The 16,724-nt window shown below is 39.4% G+C and overlaps 1 protein-coding gene across 3 annotated transcripts in view; it reads left to right on the top strand.

Annotated features, from left to right (window-relative positions):
- The window catches only part of LRRC58 (leucine rich repeat containing 58), a 39,109-nt gene that overhangs the window by 20,672 nt on the left and 1,713 nt on the right, over positions 1-16,724 (top strand). Inside the window, exons 4-5 of one of the 3 annotated variants that reach the window (XR_012378613.1) lie at positions 52-189; positions 1,331-2,038. The exons of 1 other annotated variant lie outside the window; for it this stretch is intronic. Coding sequence is in view for 1 of the 2 variants with exons in the window: in XM_073894082.1 (XP_073750183.1) it covers positions 52-62 (11 nt within the window). In the remaining variant the exon portion in view is untranslated. Of the gene's footprint in view, positions 1-51; positions 1,243-1,330; positions 2,039-16,724 lie in introns of those variants that run through there. One more of the 3 variants, XM_073894082.1, reaches the window with a different exon arrangement.

Raw genomic sequence — 16,724 nt, 5'->3', positions numbered from 1 at the left:
TAGAATAAGTGTCAGACGAAAATTTTTCTTTAATGGCTTCTCTAATTGTAGATACCAAATAGGAAGCCCGAACACCCCGGGGGACGGTGAGACTCAGACGTGTCCTATCCGTCACAGCGGTCACTGTCCACTTCATAAGCAATTCCTTCAGCGTTCTCGAGAATGTTAGAGCTAGAAGAAACTTTCAAGGTCTGAAATTAACTCACTTGTTTGAGATGAAAATATTTAAGCTCAGAGAGACTTGCCCAGGATTCCAAACGTCTTGAGTCCTGAATCCTATAGCCTCTGGATTCCCGCCTCACTCTCACCCACTGTAGCGTCCTGCTTGCTTGCTTTAATAATGTGTTCTGTGACAAGTCAGTAACAGTATTAGTACTGCATTGTAACTTGGCAATCAGCATCAAAGTGGTGCTCTCTGCATTACCTCTCAGCGTATTCAGAATTTTAGAGCTGGCAGGAAACTGGAGATAGGAGTAAATATCTGGGTAGCTTGTTACTGTTTACAAAGCACATTCAAGAACCTACTTCATTTAATCCTCATGACAATTGAGTTAGGACTAGATTTGGTAAAGTTTGTTGGTATGTTTTCCCTCTTCTGAGTTTAAAATTAATAAATTGACATAGACTTGAGAGAGGGATCTAAATACCAGCTTTATCATAATTGGGCTTCTTATATTCTCCTTAAATTGAATGTAACCAACGAAAACCACAGACTTCTCCTGCAGGGGCTGTGCACCCCTGGGTGGCATTCCACAAGGCTGACCATAACACACCGTAGGTCCAAAGGAGGTCAGGTCAAATTGTAAACCCTGTAGTGCTGCCCAAAAGAGAAAGCTGGAACAATTATCTTCAGACTTTGGCCATCTAAGGAGATGAATTAGTCTTTCTCCCACAGGGAGGAAGAAGATGCTAGAAAGCTTTCTTCTGGGCAGCTGTTCCTCATTCTGGTTGCACATTAGAATCATCATGGGGGCTTTCAAACAAATGCACGGATCCCCATCTCCAGACCAACTGAAACCTGATCTCTAGAGATGGGGTTTGGGCATCAATAGTTGTGGAAGCTCCCAAGTTGTAGGTGACTCAGTTGCCCAGCAAAGATGATAATTCTCAAGTGAAAGTCCCATCATGGTAACTTGATGTCAGTGGACTGGTTTTTAACAGATGAAGAAATGGGCCCAAAGTGATGAAGTGAGGTGCCCAAGTTCTCTTAAATAAATAGTGACAGAGCCGGGGCTAGAATCCATTGTGTGTGTGTGTGTGTTTTAATTGAACACTTACTTTAGACCAGGCACTGACTGCTAATCTAATGTTCTTTGCTTCTCCTTGTCAGTCACTTTCTTTTCTGAACTGAAAGTGCTTGGAGGATATAAGACGGTATGTTCAAGTAGATTGGTCATATTGAAGCCAGCTTCGACTACATCAGAATGTCTGCTGAATCATGGAACACAAAAGCAGCAAACAGATCAACTTTATCAGAAAAATTCATCGAAGTATGGCTTGGTCAAATATTTCAGGTTACAGCCACAAGGCAAGAGATAACCTTTCCATGGGTGAGGAAAAACTTTGCAAGTTGTGTACTGCTTCTTTTGACCACAGATAAACACCTGGCTAACATCCTAAGCAGCAGTGAGGAACAGGTTGACATTACCAGGAAAGATAAGAAAATGTAGACATCTGCCCAGAGGAAAACACTATAGGCAACCCATAAACATAGATTCCATGTTAGGAAAGTAAGTTCAACTCAACTACACATTTTTATAAGCACTATGCACAATTTCAACTGCAGTTTCTTTTAGATCTAGCTATGAGACCGTATGATTATTTTACTGCTTAAATCGGAATAATAAGGCACTCTTAAGATCTTTGTAAATATGGAAGATTTAAATGGAAAAGTAAACTTATTCATGAAGCCATGGAAACTCATGGAAAAGAAAATATTCTTAAAATGTTATGAGTATTTTCTTCCTACAAATAAAGACTGGGTATAAAATGTTGCTTTGGGTGTTTTAAAAGCTGAGCTAAAAAAAAAAAAAAGCTGAACTAAATAAACATGAAATAAGTTTAACTTGGAAATTAAGCTTATGTTATAGCTATAAAGCTACAATTTTAGAAGTTTGCCATTATTGTTAATTTTAACCTCTGGTAACCTTGACAGTGGTCTCCAGGGCTCTTCCTGATTTTAAGTCCACAGTTATCTGTGCTTAAAACTCCTTTCTGTTTTGGTAGCTCTCAAATATTTGTAAGTTCTTGCATCACTCCCTAGACCCTTTTGAATCATCTCTGTTTAGGTCTTTTCATCTTTCCTCCTAGGCCAATGCACATGCAGCCAGAGGCAGAGGTAGTAATGAGAACTTGACCCCTGAATCTGCAATTAAAATTCTACCCTTTATGTAACTTAACAAGGGTTTGTTGTAGTGGATGACATGTCAATGGGCAGCTTGGAAACAACCTTTTTTATTTCTGCAGAGGGCAGCATGTCATACAAAAAAGGCATGTGTGCAACTGACTCATGGATAAGAAGGAATCAGAGGAATACCAGGCGCATATGACTTAGGCTGTGGCATAAATTATAATTAATTTTTAGCTCTGGCTTGCTCTAGGAATTTCTCTCTGGTTCTAAGTAATGGCAGAACCAAAGATGTAGCAGTGAGAGTGTGAGAATTCACCATCACACCACTTTACACAAGAGGACAATTCAACTCTCAGGGTGAGAACCCAGCTTATCTTTAAATACCTCAGAGAAGATTTTACTTCTTTAGCAATTGTGAAGCTTAACAACCTTAGAGGAAGTATTCCTTAAGGTTCCTGTGATGTGTACTGGCCAGATTAGATATGGAGGTGACTTTTAAATCATTTATGTCAGCATAGGGGCAGAGGGACACTAATCATACACGTCTGTAAGTGTGTGTGCATGCGTGTATGCACATACAGGCACCCGTGTACATGCACGCTACCCATGATGCAGTTTTTGTACCTCTGGCTCCAAAATGTCGCTGCTTCCTTCCTCTCAGCACTTTTTTCTGTCCTTTCTTCCAATCCAAAATTCCTCCCACTGCTCTAAAAGCCAGTGAGTCACCCTTCCAACAGTCCCTACCTTGTGTTTGTGCAACACCTATTAGGAAGAGAAAAATGAGAAAACAACAAGATCACAGCTCTATCCAGTTGAGACATAAGTCCAATAATATAAGAACTAGACATCAAGCTGTGGTAAGCTGAGAAAAGAGAATTCTTCACAGTGAAGTTTTCAACATTGACACTAAGAAGCCGCCAGACTAGTGTAAGTACAGGAATTGATGTATCTAGGAGGAGGAAAACAGGACAAGATGCTTCCAGACCACTCCTGGCTGAGTGTTTCATGGATGCCCCAGTAAGGAAGGTTGAATCACAGTGAAGTTATGTAATATTATTTGTAAGTTGCTACATACAGGTATGTACATGTTAATTGTTGTAAACTTATCCCGAAGAGAAGATTCACTCTTTTACATTATTTTTGGTTATCCTTATGAATTCTCAGGTATTATCATCTCTTCAAGGTGCTGTTAAGGAGAAGAACTTGAGGGGCGCCTGGGTGGTTCAGTTGGTTAAGCAACTGCCTCTGGCTCAGGTCATGATCCTGGAGTCCTGGGATTGAGTCCCGCATCGGGCTCCCTGCTCAGCGGCGAGTCTGCTTCTCCCTCTGACCCTCTCCCCTCTCATGCTGTCTCTCATTCTCTCTCTGTGTGTCAAATAAATAAATAAAATCTTAAAAAAAAAAAAAAAAGGAGAGGCACTTGAATTGGGTCAAATCAGTATTTATATTCAGATAAGCCCAAATCCTTGTACAATCCCACATGCACATACACACACAGGCACGCATGCAAATATACACATCTGCACACCCAAAGATTGAAGTTTGATCACTGGATGCAGAGAGCAAAATGTGTCTGTCACATTCACCTGACCATGTGGCCCAGAGAGGAATAAATGAGCTGCTAGGTGATCCTGCAGGCAGTGCTGGGCTTACTGTGTGATAGGATTGGGTTTTTTTTTTTTTCCATCCTTTGGAAGATGCAATGCCAAAGGCATCATTACAGCAAATCTACCAAGAAGTAGATTTGACATAAAGCAGATGTTTCTTTCCTCAGAGCAGGATTTGAAGGGATCTGCTTATCATTAATAAGCCTATTACCCTAATAAGGGTCATTTTCCTGTGTGTGCCCTTTAGCCCCAGATAGCTAGCATTGAATCTCTTTTCTTTATGCAACCGTACATAAGGGCAAGATTAGGCAATCCTTCATATACTAACAGATCCAGAAATATGGGCCCATGGGTGCATGCCTCATAAAATTAGGCAGTTAGGGAAGTAAAAAGGTCGTTAGATGCACACACTGATTTAAGGAAATCCCTTGGTACTAAGAACCAGTCTTCAAAAGATAGCTGCATCACTAAAGGTTTTTGGCACTGGTGTCTTGCTTTCCTTCCTTTTCTTCCTCTTCATTCTCTGATTCCCCTGTCCCTCCTTTTCTTCCTCTCATTTTTCCTTCTCCACCTTCATTATAACAATGATGTGTAGGTCACAGAGTTAGACATGGAGGTCAAGAGGAACTCATGCCGTAGTAATTGAGGACCAGAACACCAAGAAGATGGCAGTTTGAGTACAGTTGCTCTCTCTCCAACTAGCAACTGTAATCTTTTGTCAAAGGGCAGCTAAGACCTACGGGTGTATGAATAAATGTGAGGCTGTGGGCACTGTATGAGTTCTGGAGGGGAGGGAGGGTGCCGGGATTCCCCCATCCAAGACGACAAGACAGACCATCATTGGAAGTGCTCAGGACAAAAACAAACCAATAAATCCGGGAGAAACTTGGCTCTCTAAGATCTTCTGGATCCTAAGGTTAAAGGTTGATTTCAGCCCTACATGGATGTTTGGCTTTTTTCTGGTCCCCAAAAGACAAGAAGGAACTGAACGGTGAGCTGTCTTTCCTGCCCCTGAGGCTGAGAGAATCCATAAAGACAGGGAGAAAGGTATCTTCCTCCCCGCTTCAGTAAACGTCTTATGAACAGTTTATCTCTATACAATGAGCTCAAAGAGAGAAAACGCACATCCACCCTATCTATGATGGCTGCTTCTTAAGATACTCCACAACCAGATCTGAGCCCCACTGAGTCAACAAAGGAAATAACAATATAACCAAAGAGACTCAGTAGCAGAGAGGAAGATCAATCAGAACAGACAAAAGAAATACCAAGAAGATACAAGTGCAAGAAGAAAGAAAAACCTGTGGCACTAAGGAGAGAGAAAGAGAGAGAAAAGAGGGAGGGAGGGAGCCAGAGGGGAGGAAGAAAAGGAGGGAGGGAGGCAATGGGAAATGGAAGAAAAAAAGAAAAGATTTTTTAATAATACTGTGCCTAAATGAAAGGAGAGAATGATTTCCGTTGAGACCTAAATTAGTGGGCTAGAAGGTCAAATGGAGAAAATATCTCAAAGCACAGAGCAAAGATAAAAAGTGACTGAAATCATGAGAGAGAAGATGAGAGATTTGAGGATAGATTCCAGAGACTTAATATATAATCTAGGAAATCTGGATGGAGAAAAAGGTACATATGGAGGAATAATTAAACATGTAAAAGGAGAAATTTTTCTTAGACCAAGAAATACCTGAGTCTAGAGATTGAATGGAATCTGCAAGTTCCAGGCTGAACTGATAAACACACACACACACACACACACACACACACACACACACACACACAGGAACATCCTGGTAAAATTTTTGAACTCTAGGGGGACAATTTTTTTTATAAGCTTCCACATAGAAAGTTGCCTTATGATAAAGAAAACAGAATCAGACCTCTCCTCCACCTCACCAGCAGCTAAGTGAATGGAATAACATCTGCAGACTTCCGATAGCAAAGGACTGCGCCTCCAGAACTCCATGACCAGCCAAGACCTAATTCAGTTGCCACAGTGAAAGAAACTTGCAGATATGTAAGACGACAGGGAGTAATACCCATATTTTCCCACTAAAAATCCTTAAGAAGAGGCTCTAACCAGATAAAAGAGTCTAAGAAGATAAAGAAGGAAGGAAATGGTAGTAACAAAATTTAAAATAAATAGATCAATATAAAGACAGATCTAGATATATAAAATATATATATGTAGATAATCATAGGCTAAGCAATGTGTAAACTGTTAAAAAACAAAGACCAGCTTTGAAAATCCCCTGAGCAGACAAAACCAGGTTAATCATACAAACAAAGGTTAATTTAGCTTATTTTGCAACACTAACTTGACCTGGGTCATTTCTTGCTTATGCCTCTGGAAATCATAAGCAAAACTTGAACTGTTTGTCAGGGTGGATTAACCACTGATCAATTCCATATCATGTAAGAAGATTCTGGGGACACCTGGGTGGCTTAGTTGGTTGGGCGTCTGCCTTTGGCTCAGGTCATGATCCCAGGGTCATGCGATTGAGCCCCGCATCGGGCTCCCTGCTCAGCGGGGACCTGCTTCTCTCTCTCCCCCTGCCCCTTCCCCTGCTTGTGCTCTCTATCTCATTCACTCTCTCTCTCTCAAATAAATAAATAAAATCTTTTTTTAAAAAAGAAGATTCTAATATTGCTGTGAAGAATAAACAGTCACTGCTTTCTCACTACATAAGCTGCTTTTTAACAGTATACCCCTGAGCCTCACTTCATATTTTGGTTTAAGTGCTCCCATTTTACAAAATGTCTCTTTGGTATGTGCACAATAAACTTTTACTAACTACTACTTCAGTGATTCATTGGCTTTACTTCTGTTATTTCTCAGCTTTTGATAAGTGTATAATTCAAACAAAATAATAGCACAAAAGGCAAAAAATTATAGGAAGTACAAGAAGAATTGGATAAAATGCACTTATAGCAGAAGAGTTCAGTACTTTATTTCAGAATTAGACACATCTGGTATATAACAAATATGGGATGACACAGGAATTGAATAATACAATCAATAAACTTGAAGTAATAGCTCTGTATAGAATCATATATCCCTCAAACAAACAACAGAACATTTTGGGGGGTACCCATAGAATATTTACAAAAATCACTCATATTTGACCACAAAGAAAACCGTGACAGATTCTAAAAACCGCATTCTCCTAATTCAATAAATTTGAAAATAAATAATGTAAGGGTGACTAAAAACCATATACAGAGGAAATCAAAACAAAATTACAAATTATCTATAAAGTAATGAAAAAGAAAATACTTTTTACCATAACCCAAATGTCACAGTGGAAACTGTACTCAGAAGAAAATATGAAGTTTAAGTATATACCTTAAATGTTGTCATTATTAAAGAAAATATCAAAAATAAAGTTCATTTTTATCTTTAGAAATTAGAAAAAAGCAACAAAGTAAACTAGAAGAAATTAGGAGAGGGAATGAATCAAGATTAGAGCTAAAATGAAAGTAATAGAAAAGAGGTAGAAAATACAAATAAGTAAAAAGTCCTCCTTTGCAAAAGATGAGTAAGATCTGACCTGATTAAGAAAAAAAAAGTGAGGGGCGCCTGGGTGGCTCAGTCGTTAAGCGTCTGCCTTCGGCTCAGGTCATGATCCCAGGGTCCTGGCATTGAGCCCCACGTCGCTCCTGGCTCAGCAGGGAGCCTGCTTCTCCCTCTCCCTCTGCCTTTCCCCCTGCTCATGCTCTCTCTCTCTCTGTATCTCTGTGTCTCAAATGAATTAAAAAAAAAATCTTTAATAAAAAAAATAAGTGAACAAAAAGAAAAAATTATGAGTTCTGTAGAAAATGACAAGTAGAGGAGAAATTAAAAGTATAATAAGAGAAACCTCTGGCAACAAACTGGAATCCTAAGGAAAATGAGTGATTTCCTAGTAAAAATACAGATTACCAAAATGGATCCTGAAACAAGGAAAATATAAGCAGACCATCTAGCATAGAAACACTTAAAATTGTACTTAAAAACTTTGCATTGGAAAGTGATGAATCACTAAATTCCACCCCTCAAACTAATGCACTGTACGTTAACTAACTTGAATTTAAATAAAATCTTGGAAGAGAAAAAAAGAAAAGTTGGGGGAAAAAATCCCAAATGTTGCATTGGAAAAGACCCCAGGATTACATGAGTTCATAGCTGAGTGTTAGTTGACCTTTAGAAAATTATGGTATTATTTTAAACGGTCAAAGACTAGAGAAAAAAATGTGAGTCTTCATTTTAAGAGAATAAATGGGACTCTCTTCATCAAAACTTGATATTGTTATCATATTTCATCTAATCTAAGATGCCAATGATTGTAAAATTCACATTATCCTATGTACCATTAAAAAAATACTGTTAGCTAGCACTTACAGTGTGTATTTTAAATTTATGGAAAGCACTGCTTTAGTCTTATTTTAAAAGATTATTTATCAGGGCGCCTGGGTGGCTCAGATTGTTAAAACATCTGCCTTGGCTCAGGTCATGATCTCTAGGTCCTGAGATCGAGCCTCTTGTGGGGCTCCCAGTCAGCGAGGAGTCTGCTTCTCCCTCTCTCTGCCTCTCCCTCTGCTTGTGTGCTCTCTCTTTCAAATAAATAAGTGAATCTTTAAAAAATAAAAGATTATTGATCTTCTACCAGTCTTGTGCGTTCGTTAAAAAAAAAGAATCCACCTTCATACTCATACTCAAGCTCTTCTGAATCATTTTCAACTCAGAGCTGCTGATATCTGTTTTTTTCCATACAATATTGTCCTCCATACCATCAAAAGTATTGGCAATGCTGCCCCTCCCAAAAGGAGGTCCATCATTGTGTCTGGGTTTGGGTTTGTTTGTTCGTTGTTGGGTTTATTTTCCCTAAATGTGTATGTTCCTTTGGCGTTCACAAGTTTAATGCCATAGCTTCCTTACTCTTGTTGCAGGTGTCAGTGGAAGGTTTCCGACAAGTTCACACAGGCATAGGTACGGGCCACGACGGCTGTGTCATGGCTTAGGTCCGGCTGACAGCAATTGTCAGCCACATCCTTATTTCCAAGATACTAAAATATGAAAAAATAAACCTCACCAAACTGGTAAAAAAGAGTAGTACAAAAATAGAACACGACACACTACACTCACATATGGAATAGAGGTGAACACATTCTAGATAAGTTATTAGCAACCAGAATCCTGCAGGGTAGCAAAAGAATAATAACCAAACACTAGCCCTCACTTCTGAGGAGCAGTTGGGTGACTAACAGGGAGAGAAACTGAGTGAAGATAGTCAAGCCATGACTAGCACAGTGCTGGTATCACTTTTTTTTTTAGAAAAACAGTACTTAACCGGAAGTACAACCCTAGTTCAGTTGTTTAGCATCCCTATAACTTGGACCGCACACGTCCCTCCCTGGGTCTCGGTATCCTCGAGTCAAGGAGGGCACACACAGCCAGGGTCTTTTTAAGCTCTGTTGTTCTGGGCATCCATGGGTCTAGGACAGTGTCTCATCCACCAGGAATCCAGCCCAGGTTTTGTGTGGAACTCTGTGCAAGTCAAACCCTTGGTTACTCAGGTAGAAAACTGGTCACACTGCCCAATAAATCCTCCTGCTCTTTAATTTCACACAACAGTGCCGAGTCTAATCACAACTCGGATGGAAATAAAAAATTACCAGGCTCCCCTCCCCGACTTATTCCAGACAAACATGCATGTCCTGGCTCCTTTCTGAACCCCCCATAAAAGCCTCAGTCAGGCCTCATGCAAAATAGGCTTCAGGGAGAGTCACAAGACAAGGCATTGAACTTAATTTTACTGCCACCTCAGTGCACTCTCACACATTCACTCTCTTCCTGCAGCTCTTTATCTTCCTCTTAATACTTCTTTCACTTAAAATTAATTTACATGTATTTATTTATTTTTTTATTGTGGAAAAATTTACATAACATAAAACCATTTTAAGTGTACAGTTCAGTAACATTAAATACATTCATCTTGTTCTACAACCTATCACATATTCATTTAAAAAACTACATATTCACTTAAAGCTACATATTCATTTAAAAAAAAATAACCTTATGCCCTTAGTAACAAATTCAAATAGTACCTAAAGGTATCAAATGAAAAATGAGAGTCTCTCATTCATTTCAAAGAAATCACTCTTAAGTTTCTTTTTGGATCCTTCCAGAAACATTTTTAGTTTATATGTCAGTACATACATTCTATACAGTAAATACTTTAAAAACATTTATACAAGCAGTTTCTTATTTTCAAAGATTTGTGCATATTGTACTGCCCCTTGTTTTTTCCATTTAACAAAATATCTTGGAGCTGTTTCTGTCAACTCATACAGCTCTACCTCAATCTTTATTGTTTTAAATATGAGATTATGAGACAATTGATTTAACCAGTATCCTATTGATAGCTTTATGTTGTTTCTAGTTTTTTGTTGCTGTTTTCTCATTGCCGTTGGTTTTGCTATTACAAATAATGCTGCAATAACCATCCTTGTATATATAACTTGTCATACATTAGCTGCTATATCTGTCATCTCACTACCTGTGGAATTGCAGGATCAAAGGGAACATGCATGTAACTGGTTTATTTTAAAGACTCTCTTCTTGATACAGTATTAACATAAAGTTACCAATCATCACGTTTACCTATGTTTTATTGAATACATTTCAGGCTCTTAAGGGTAGCCTGAGCAGATTCCATAACTTCCCAGCCCATTTAAAACTTCAAAGCTGATTCAAAGCTCTCCCTTCCCTTGAGATACTTGGGGGTGGGGGCTCCTTCAACGATAGAAATGGAATGGAGGCCAGGGAAAAGGCAAACACCTCTTGACTTTAAACAGCTTGTTGGCTGTGCTGCTTCTCTGGCTAACCCAGGCAGATGGTTATGTTATTTGTGTGGCAGGCATCAAAATTTTGAGTTCTTTGAAGGGGTTTGGTGAGGCTTCCCTCTCTGTTGCACAGTTCCTCTGACATAGACAATCTGGCTCCAGCTCAGCCTTCTATTCATTCTTTACCTTAGCTCTTAACATTGGACCGACCACTGAGCTCCTTCACTCCACAGCTCTTGCTCCCTGAATGGGTAACCTTCTTGGATGGAGTACTGACAAGATAATTCAAGCACAGATACTTTCTGTAGGGTCATCTCAATCCATAGGACAACCAAGTGTCCTTGCCACACCAGATCATGGAAAGCTGGCTGCTATACACTTTCTCCAACTCTTTCTCTCATATTAGGTAGGCACAGGGGAAGCTAGACCTGTATATACCCAAGCAGACCTCCATTAGGGAATGAAATGTCTATCTCCCTTTCTTGCTGGTGCCCATTTCTATTAATGATTCTCTTGGCATACCCATTCACTTGGATTCAGAGAAGGGAAAACACTCATCCTTCCCTCCCCCAAAGAAGGGTAAAACCTCTCACCATGATCACTGTAGTCTTTTTTCACAAGACCATCACTGACCATTTCTTCCATTCCTCTCCATTTTTCTTAAATTGACTCAGAATGCTGTTGGGGGGCTGCTGGTGGTGGTAGTGCCAGTTCTCCTTCCTTCCAGAAGCCCTACGGATGTGTTTGACCCCATCTCAGGGTGATCAGTTGATGGTTCTCTTGAAAATGTATACATATCTAGTTTTCCTTACCTAGTGCCTTGTGGTGTCAGATGTGGGTTTTAAATGCAGTTTAGAAACAGATGAAGTCCCTCTCAGTTTCTTGTTACATGCATTTAGCTACTTATAAACTACTCTCCAAAAAGTAATGCCATCAATAGCATATGGGAATGCCTGGTTTGCCCAAGCCCTCTCTAACACTCCCTTAACATTTCTGAAGACAAAACTTTCTGACAGAACCAAACCTCTCAGCTTTCTTTGTCTTCTACAAAGGGAGGAAGAAAAATAAACCAGATTGGAAATGCACCAATCCCCCCTGCTATCATATAAGTATTTCCTGTGTAGATGTTGGACTACATTTTTAAAGACTTATTTATTTATTTGAGAGAGAGAGAGAGCCAGGGCGGGGGTGGGGGTAGGAACAGAGGGAGAGGGAAAGAGAATCCTAAGCACACTCCACACTGAGCATGGAGCCCTACATGGGGCTCAATTCCACAACCCTGAGATCATGACCTGAGCCAAAACCAAGAGTCGAATGCTTAACTGACTTGCACCACCCTGGTGTCCCAGTGTTGGACTATTTTGTGTGGATTTGCTTGACCTCTAATAATTAGCTACAGGGTAATGTCTTGGTTCTGCCAGCCTGAGAGCAGGTACTACCAGCCTGAGAGCAGGTACTACCAGAAGGCAGTGCACCTGTTGTGAATACAGGGCCTGCAGGGTAAAGGAGAAACCATCAGTCCCTGAGGTCAATATTAAGGTGCTTAGGGAGAGACCTCAAGGGGAGACTGTGTAAAAAAAATTTGGCTGGCCTTTGTTCCTGAGCCCTGGGAGGTAATCTTTAAATCCTTGAAATTTTTGGAGTTATAGGAGAGTCTGTTATTTGTGGTCAGCCCCTCTGACCATACCTGATAGTTTATGTTAATAAGTAACTCATGGTGGGCCCCTAGATAGTTTATGCTAATGAGATGGCTCAGGATGGAGACTAGCCATGCCAGAACGACTACCATGTGATTAGACAGTTGGGGTTTTAAGTGACCTGATATCGGTTCAACTTCCAGGAAGGGAAGGGGTCTGGAGATTGAGTTCAGCTACACGAGTGACGATTCAATCACACCTATATAATGAAATCCCAACTAAAACTCTAGACACCAAAGCTCAGCAAAGCTTTCCTCTGCTTTGTGTATTGTCACACATATATGTGCAATGTGACCTTGAGGATGATGGAAGCTTTCTTTGCTCTTGAGATCCTCCTGACCAGCCCCACCCTCTTCCTTTGGCTGACGTTGCTTTGTATCCTTTTGCTGTAATAAAACTGTAATTGTAAGCATAGCATTTTCTTGAATTCTCTAAGTCATTCTAAAAATATTACCAAACCTGAGAGGAGAGTGGGAACCCCTAAATTTGTAGCCAGCAGGTTAGAAGTTGGCTTGGGGACCCCTGAACTTGCAGCCAGTATCTAAAGTGAGGGCAGTCTTGTGGACAACTGTGCCCTTAACCTGGGGAGTTTGGCCTAATTCTGGCTAGTTGGTGTCAGAATTCTTTATGGGGAGACAGAATCTCTAGGCAAAAGTTGGAACCATGAGGTCCAGTCACCCTTACTCTTGTGAAGAATCTATTTCCATGACACAAAGAATTAAGAAAATTAGGGGCACCTGGGTGGCTCAGTTGGTTAAGCATCTGCCTTCGGCTCAGGTCATAATCCCAGGGTCCTGGGATCGAGCCTCCTGTAGGGCTCCCTACTCAGTGGGAAGTCTATTTCTCCCTCTGCCCCTCCCCCTATGTGTGCTCTCTCTTTCTCTCAAATAAATAAATAAAATCTTTTTAAAAAAAGAATTAAGAAAATTAATTTCCATCAGTTCTTCTGCTCGTTATTGAGAAGAGTCAAACAGCCCTGTGGCTTAGCAGATAGATTGTGTGCCTGCAATGTCCTATCCTATCTCTGCTCCAGAGATTTGGCCCAATGGGCTACTTCTATAGGCCAAGGGAAGAGAACAGTATGTTCGTCAGGGACAATATGTTCTTCAACTTTGTGTCCCTCACTGAACACATACAATAGTTCTTCTCTATGATAGTTATTCAAAATAATAATAGCAGTAATAGTAGTAATACTGATTAATGAAACTCAGGAAGGTCCACATATAGTGGCCAAAGAGCTTGAGAATCATCCATCTCATGGGTTAAAAAAGAATAGACCAGGCCAAAACAATGAACACTGAAAGGAGATGTGATAAAAATTTATGAAATAATGAAGGGTGTGGATGAAGTAACCAGAGAGTTCTTACTCTCTGTTAAATTTCAGAGTATTTAAATCTTGAAGCATGAAAATTTAATACAAGAGGTATACACAGTGGGTAATGGCCTAAAAATATCCATTACTCAGAGAAACAGTGCAAGTTGAAAATATCAAAAGGGTTGAGTGGAAACTCAAAAAGACCAACCAAAATAGATTACTTCCTAAGAAAAATTAAAAATTTAGAAGATTTATCATAACTTTTTGAGGTCATGGAGCAGAGCCAAGCATTCACACGATATGTGCTTAGGATTCACTCCAAAAGTAGAGCCCTCAGCTGAGTGGATAATGGAGATGACTCAGTCTCATTTCCCAAAATGAGGCGACCCATTACATCAGATCCTGGCTTAGTCTGCTTAGGATTCTCTGGGGCTCATTCAGTTGTCATGCTGAATTCTCTGTCCTGCCCTCAGATGTCAGTTTATATACCACAAAAGAAATCATTTCGGTTCTCCCTACTGAGTCCCTGACAAACTTCCATTTCAACTGCCATTCTCAAATACTCTGGTGGGTAGGGATACTGGACAAATTTTGGCAATTTGTCATTATTTACTGAGGAATCCAGCTCTAGGCCAAAATCCTATGTGTGATATTTCAGACCTGATCACAGGAAATTACAAGACTTTGCCTGGCTGGCCTAATGGGGAGAAGCTGCTCTCCCCACACCACACTTCATGCAGTGCCAAAGCATTGCAATTTTCTGGTGGGGGTGTTTCAGTCAAGGACTCAGCCCTCCTTCTCCCCACTGCAACCAGCCATGCTCACACACACATCTATATTCCTAACCCTAATGCCTCCACTTAGAGCCCTCTTTACTGGGCTTGGCTGAGATACCATTCTCCACTTTGACTCAGTACCTGTCCATTACTGTCCCTTCCCTCTCTCTACCTCCCCCTGGCCCAAAGGTCCATAAAGAGGCAGGAGCCTTCTGTTCAGGTCTGTTTGTCATTGAGATGACTCCCCTCACATGTACTTCATTCACCTGAAAATTTTTAAAAATATGTACATTAACAAGCTATATACCCAGCAATATGAATTATGCAAATAAATGTTGGTGCATCTATAAGATATAATACTATGTAGATGTTAAAGTGATAATGGAAATAAATGAAAAGATGCTTATTGTAAGTGTTCAAAGCAGCATATAGTCTGTATTTGTATTCATGTAGAAGAAAGTATTCAGTCAGAATAGTTACCAATAGTCACCTCCACTACATTACCAATAGTTACCTCTGGGTGGTGAGGTTATACATGTCTGATTTTCTTGCCTATCTGTATTTTCTAATCTAGGACAACAACCTATCATTTCTTTAATAAGAAAAAACAAAAAAAAAGTCATTATTCTTAATGTGCATGCTCCTTGAATGAACAGTTCTAAATCTAAGAATTCATCTTAAGAGTATAACTTTAAGTGTGCATGCAAAGACTTAGCTAAGTAATATTTATTGCAAAGTTGTTTATAATAGTGAAAATCTAGAAACAACTCAATTTCTAGTGCTAGGAGATTGGGAAAAATATTAATACATTCATAGGTTATGATATTAGACAGCTAAATTTAATATTTAATGAAAATAGGTTCAAAATATATAATAGGTTTTACAAAAAACAGTTTACAGAACAGTGTATTTCCATATCTTTTGATCCAGAAATTCCCTTCTAGGAAATATTAACACAAAGAAACAAGTATAAATATCTTGATTATGTCATTTCAGTGAAAATTTAGAAGCTATGCAAATTTTATCAATGGAGAATGCTAAAACAAATAACGACACGTTCATATAATGGACTGTTAAAGCAACTGTTAAAAAGAATGAAATAAAATCCTATCACCTAACATGAAAAACATCATGATATTTTCTTAAGTGAAGTCATACCTGTATGGATTATAAAGTACATTCGAAATTTATATTTCTATACTATTTCAATAGCTTTACAACAAACATCTATAAGTTTTATGATCAGAAAAAGAGATGTAAAAACATATTCAATATGATAAATGATATGTGTATGTGAGAGTGTAATATGCGTATAGCAAAAAGTCTGAAAGAATATCAAAATGTTGACAGTGGTTATTTCTGGGTGATGAGGTTAAAGCTGATTTTTATTTTGCTGTTTTTGCTATTCAATATTCTTGGAGATTTTTACAATAAATATGTGATTTTATAATAAAAAAGTTAAAATGGCTTTAAATTTTAGGACTTTCATTTTCATTCTTAATGATCCCAAATGCCCTGCCCAGGGCTTGCCTACAGCTCCTAGCTTCCCCTCGTGGAAATGCAGTGTCATACAACTAAGGCAGCTAGTTAAAGGCAAAAAAGACAAAGAAGCTCATTCACAAAAGACCACATATTTTATGATTCCATTCATAAGGAATCCCAGAAAGGGAAATCTATATAGAGAGAAAGTAGATTAATGGTTGCTTAGGGCTGAGGGGTGGTTGGGGGGGGAAATGAGGGCTAGGAGGTGACAGCTAAAGGGTATGGGGTTTTGTCCACTTTTTTACTTAAATATTTTCTTGTATGTGTTATGCCACTTATGTTGGTGAATATATGCCACAGTGGTTTAAGAGAATTTTAGATTTCAAGAAAGTTCAACAACTATCAGAGCCATGCTTCTTCATTATTCCCATTTTCCAGATAAGGAAACATGCTAGAGAGCAAGTAGCGTTGGTTGCACAGCTCACAAGTAGAGGCAAGAAGCCTGTCTGTCACCACAACCCCCCCCATGTGACCTTTAGTTGTATTGGAGATAGGTTGGAAACACTTTCCTCTCAAGGGCCTCTTTATGATGTCCCCCTTATTTAAAAAATGTGATAAAACATACAAAACAAAATTTACCACTTTAACCATTTTTTTAGAGAGAGTGTTGGGGGAGGG

The sequence above is a fragment of the Callorhinus ursinus genome, unplaced genomic scaffold, assembly GCF_003265705.2.
Source record: "Callorhinus ursinus isolate GAN/ISIS: 27379988/994484 unplaced genomic scaffold, GSC_fseal_2.0 scaffold1, whole genome shotgun sequence".
NCBI classification, from domain to species: domain Eukaryota; kingdom Metazoa; phylum Chordata; class Mammalia; order Carnivora; family Otariidae; genus Callorhinus; species Callorhinus ursinus.
Note: the sequence above shows the minus strand (reverse complement) of the source record. Positions and strands in the feature narration are given on the sequence as shown.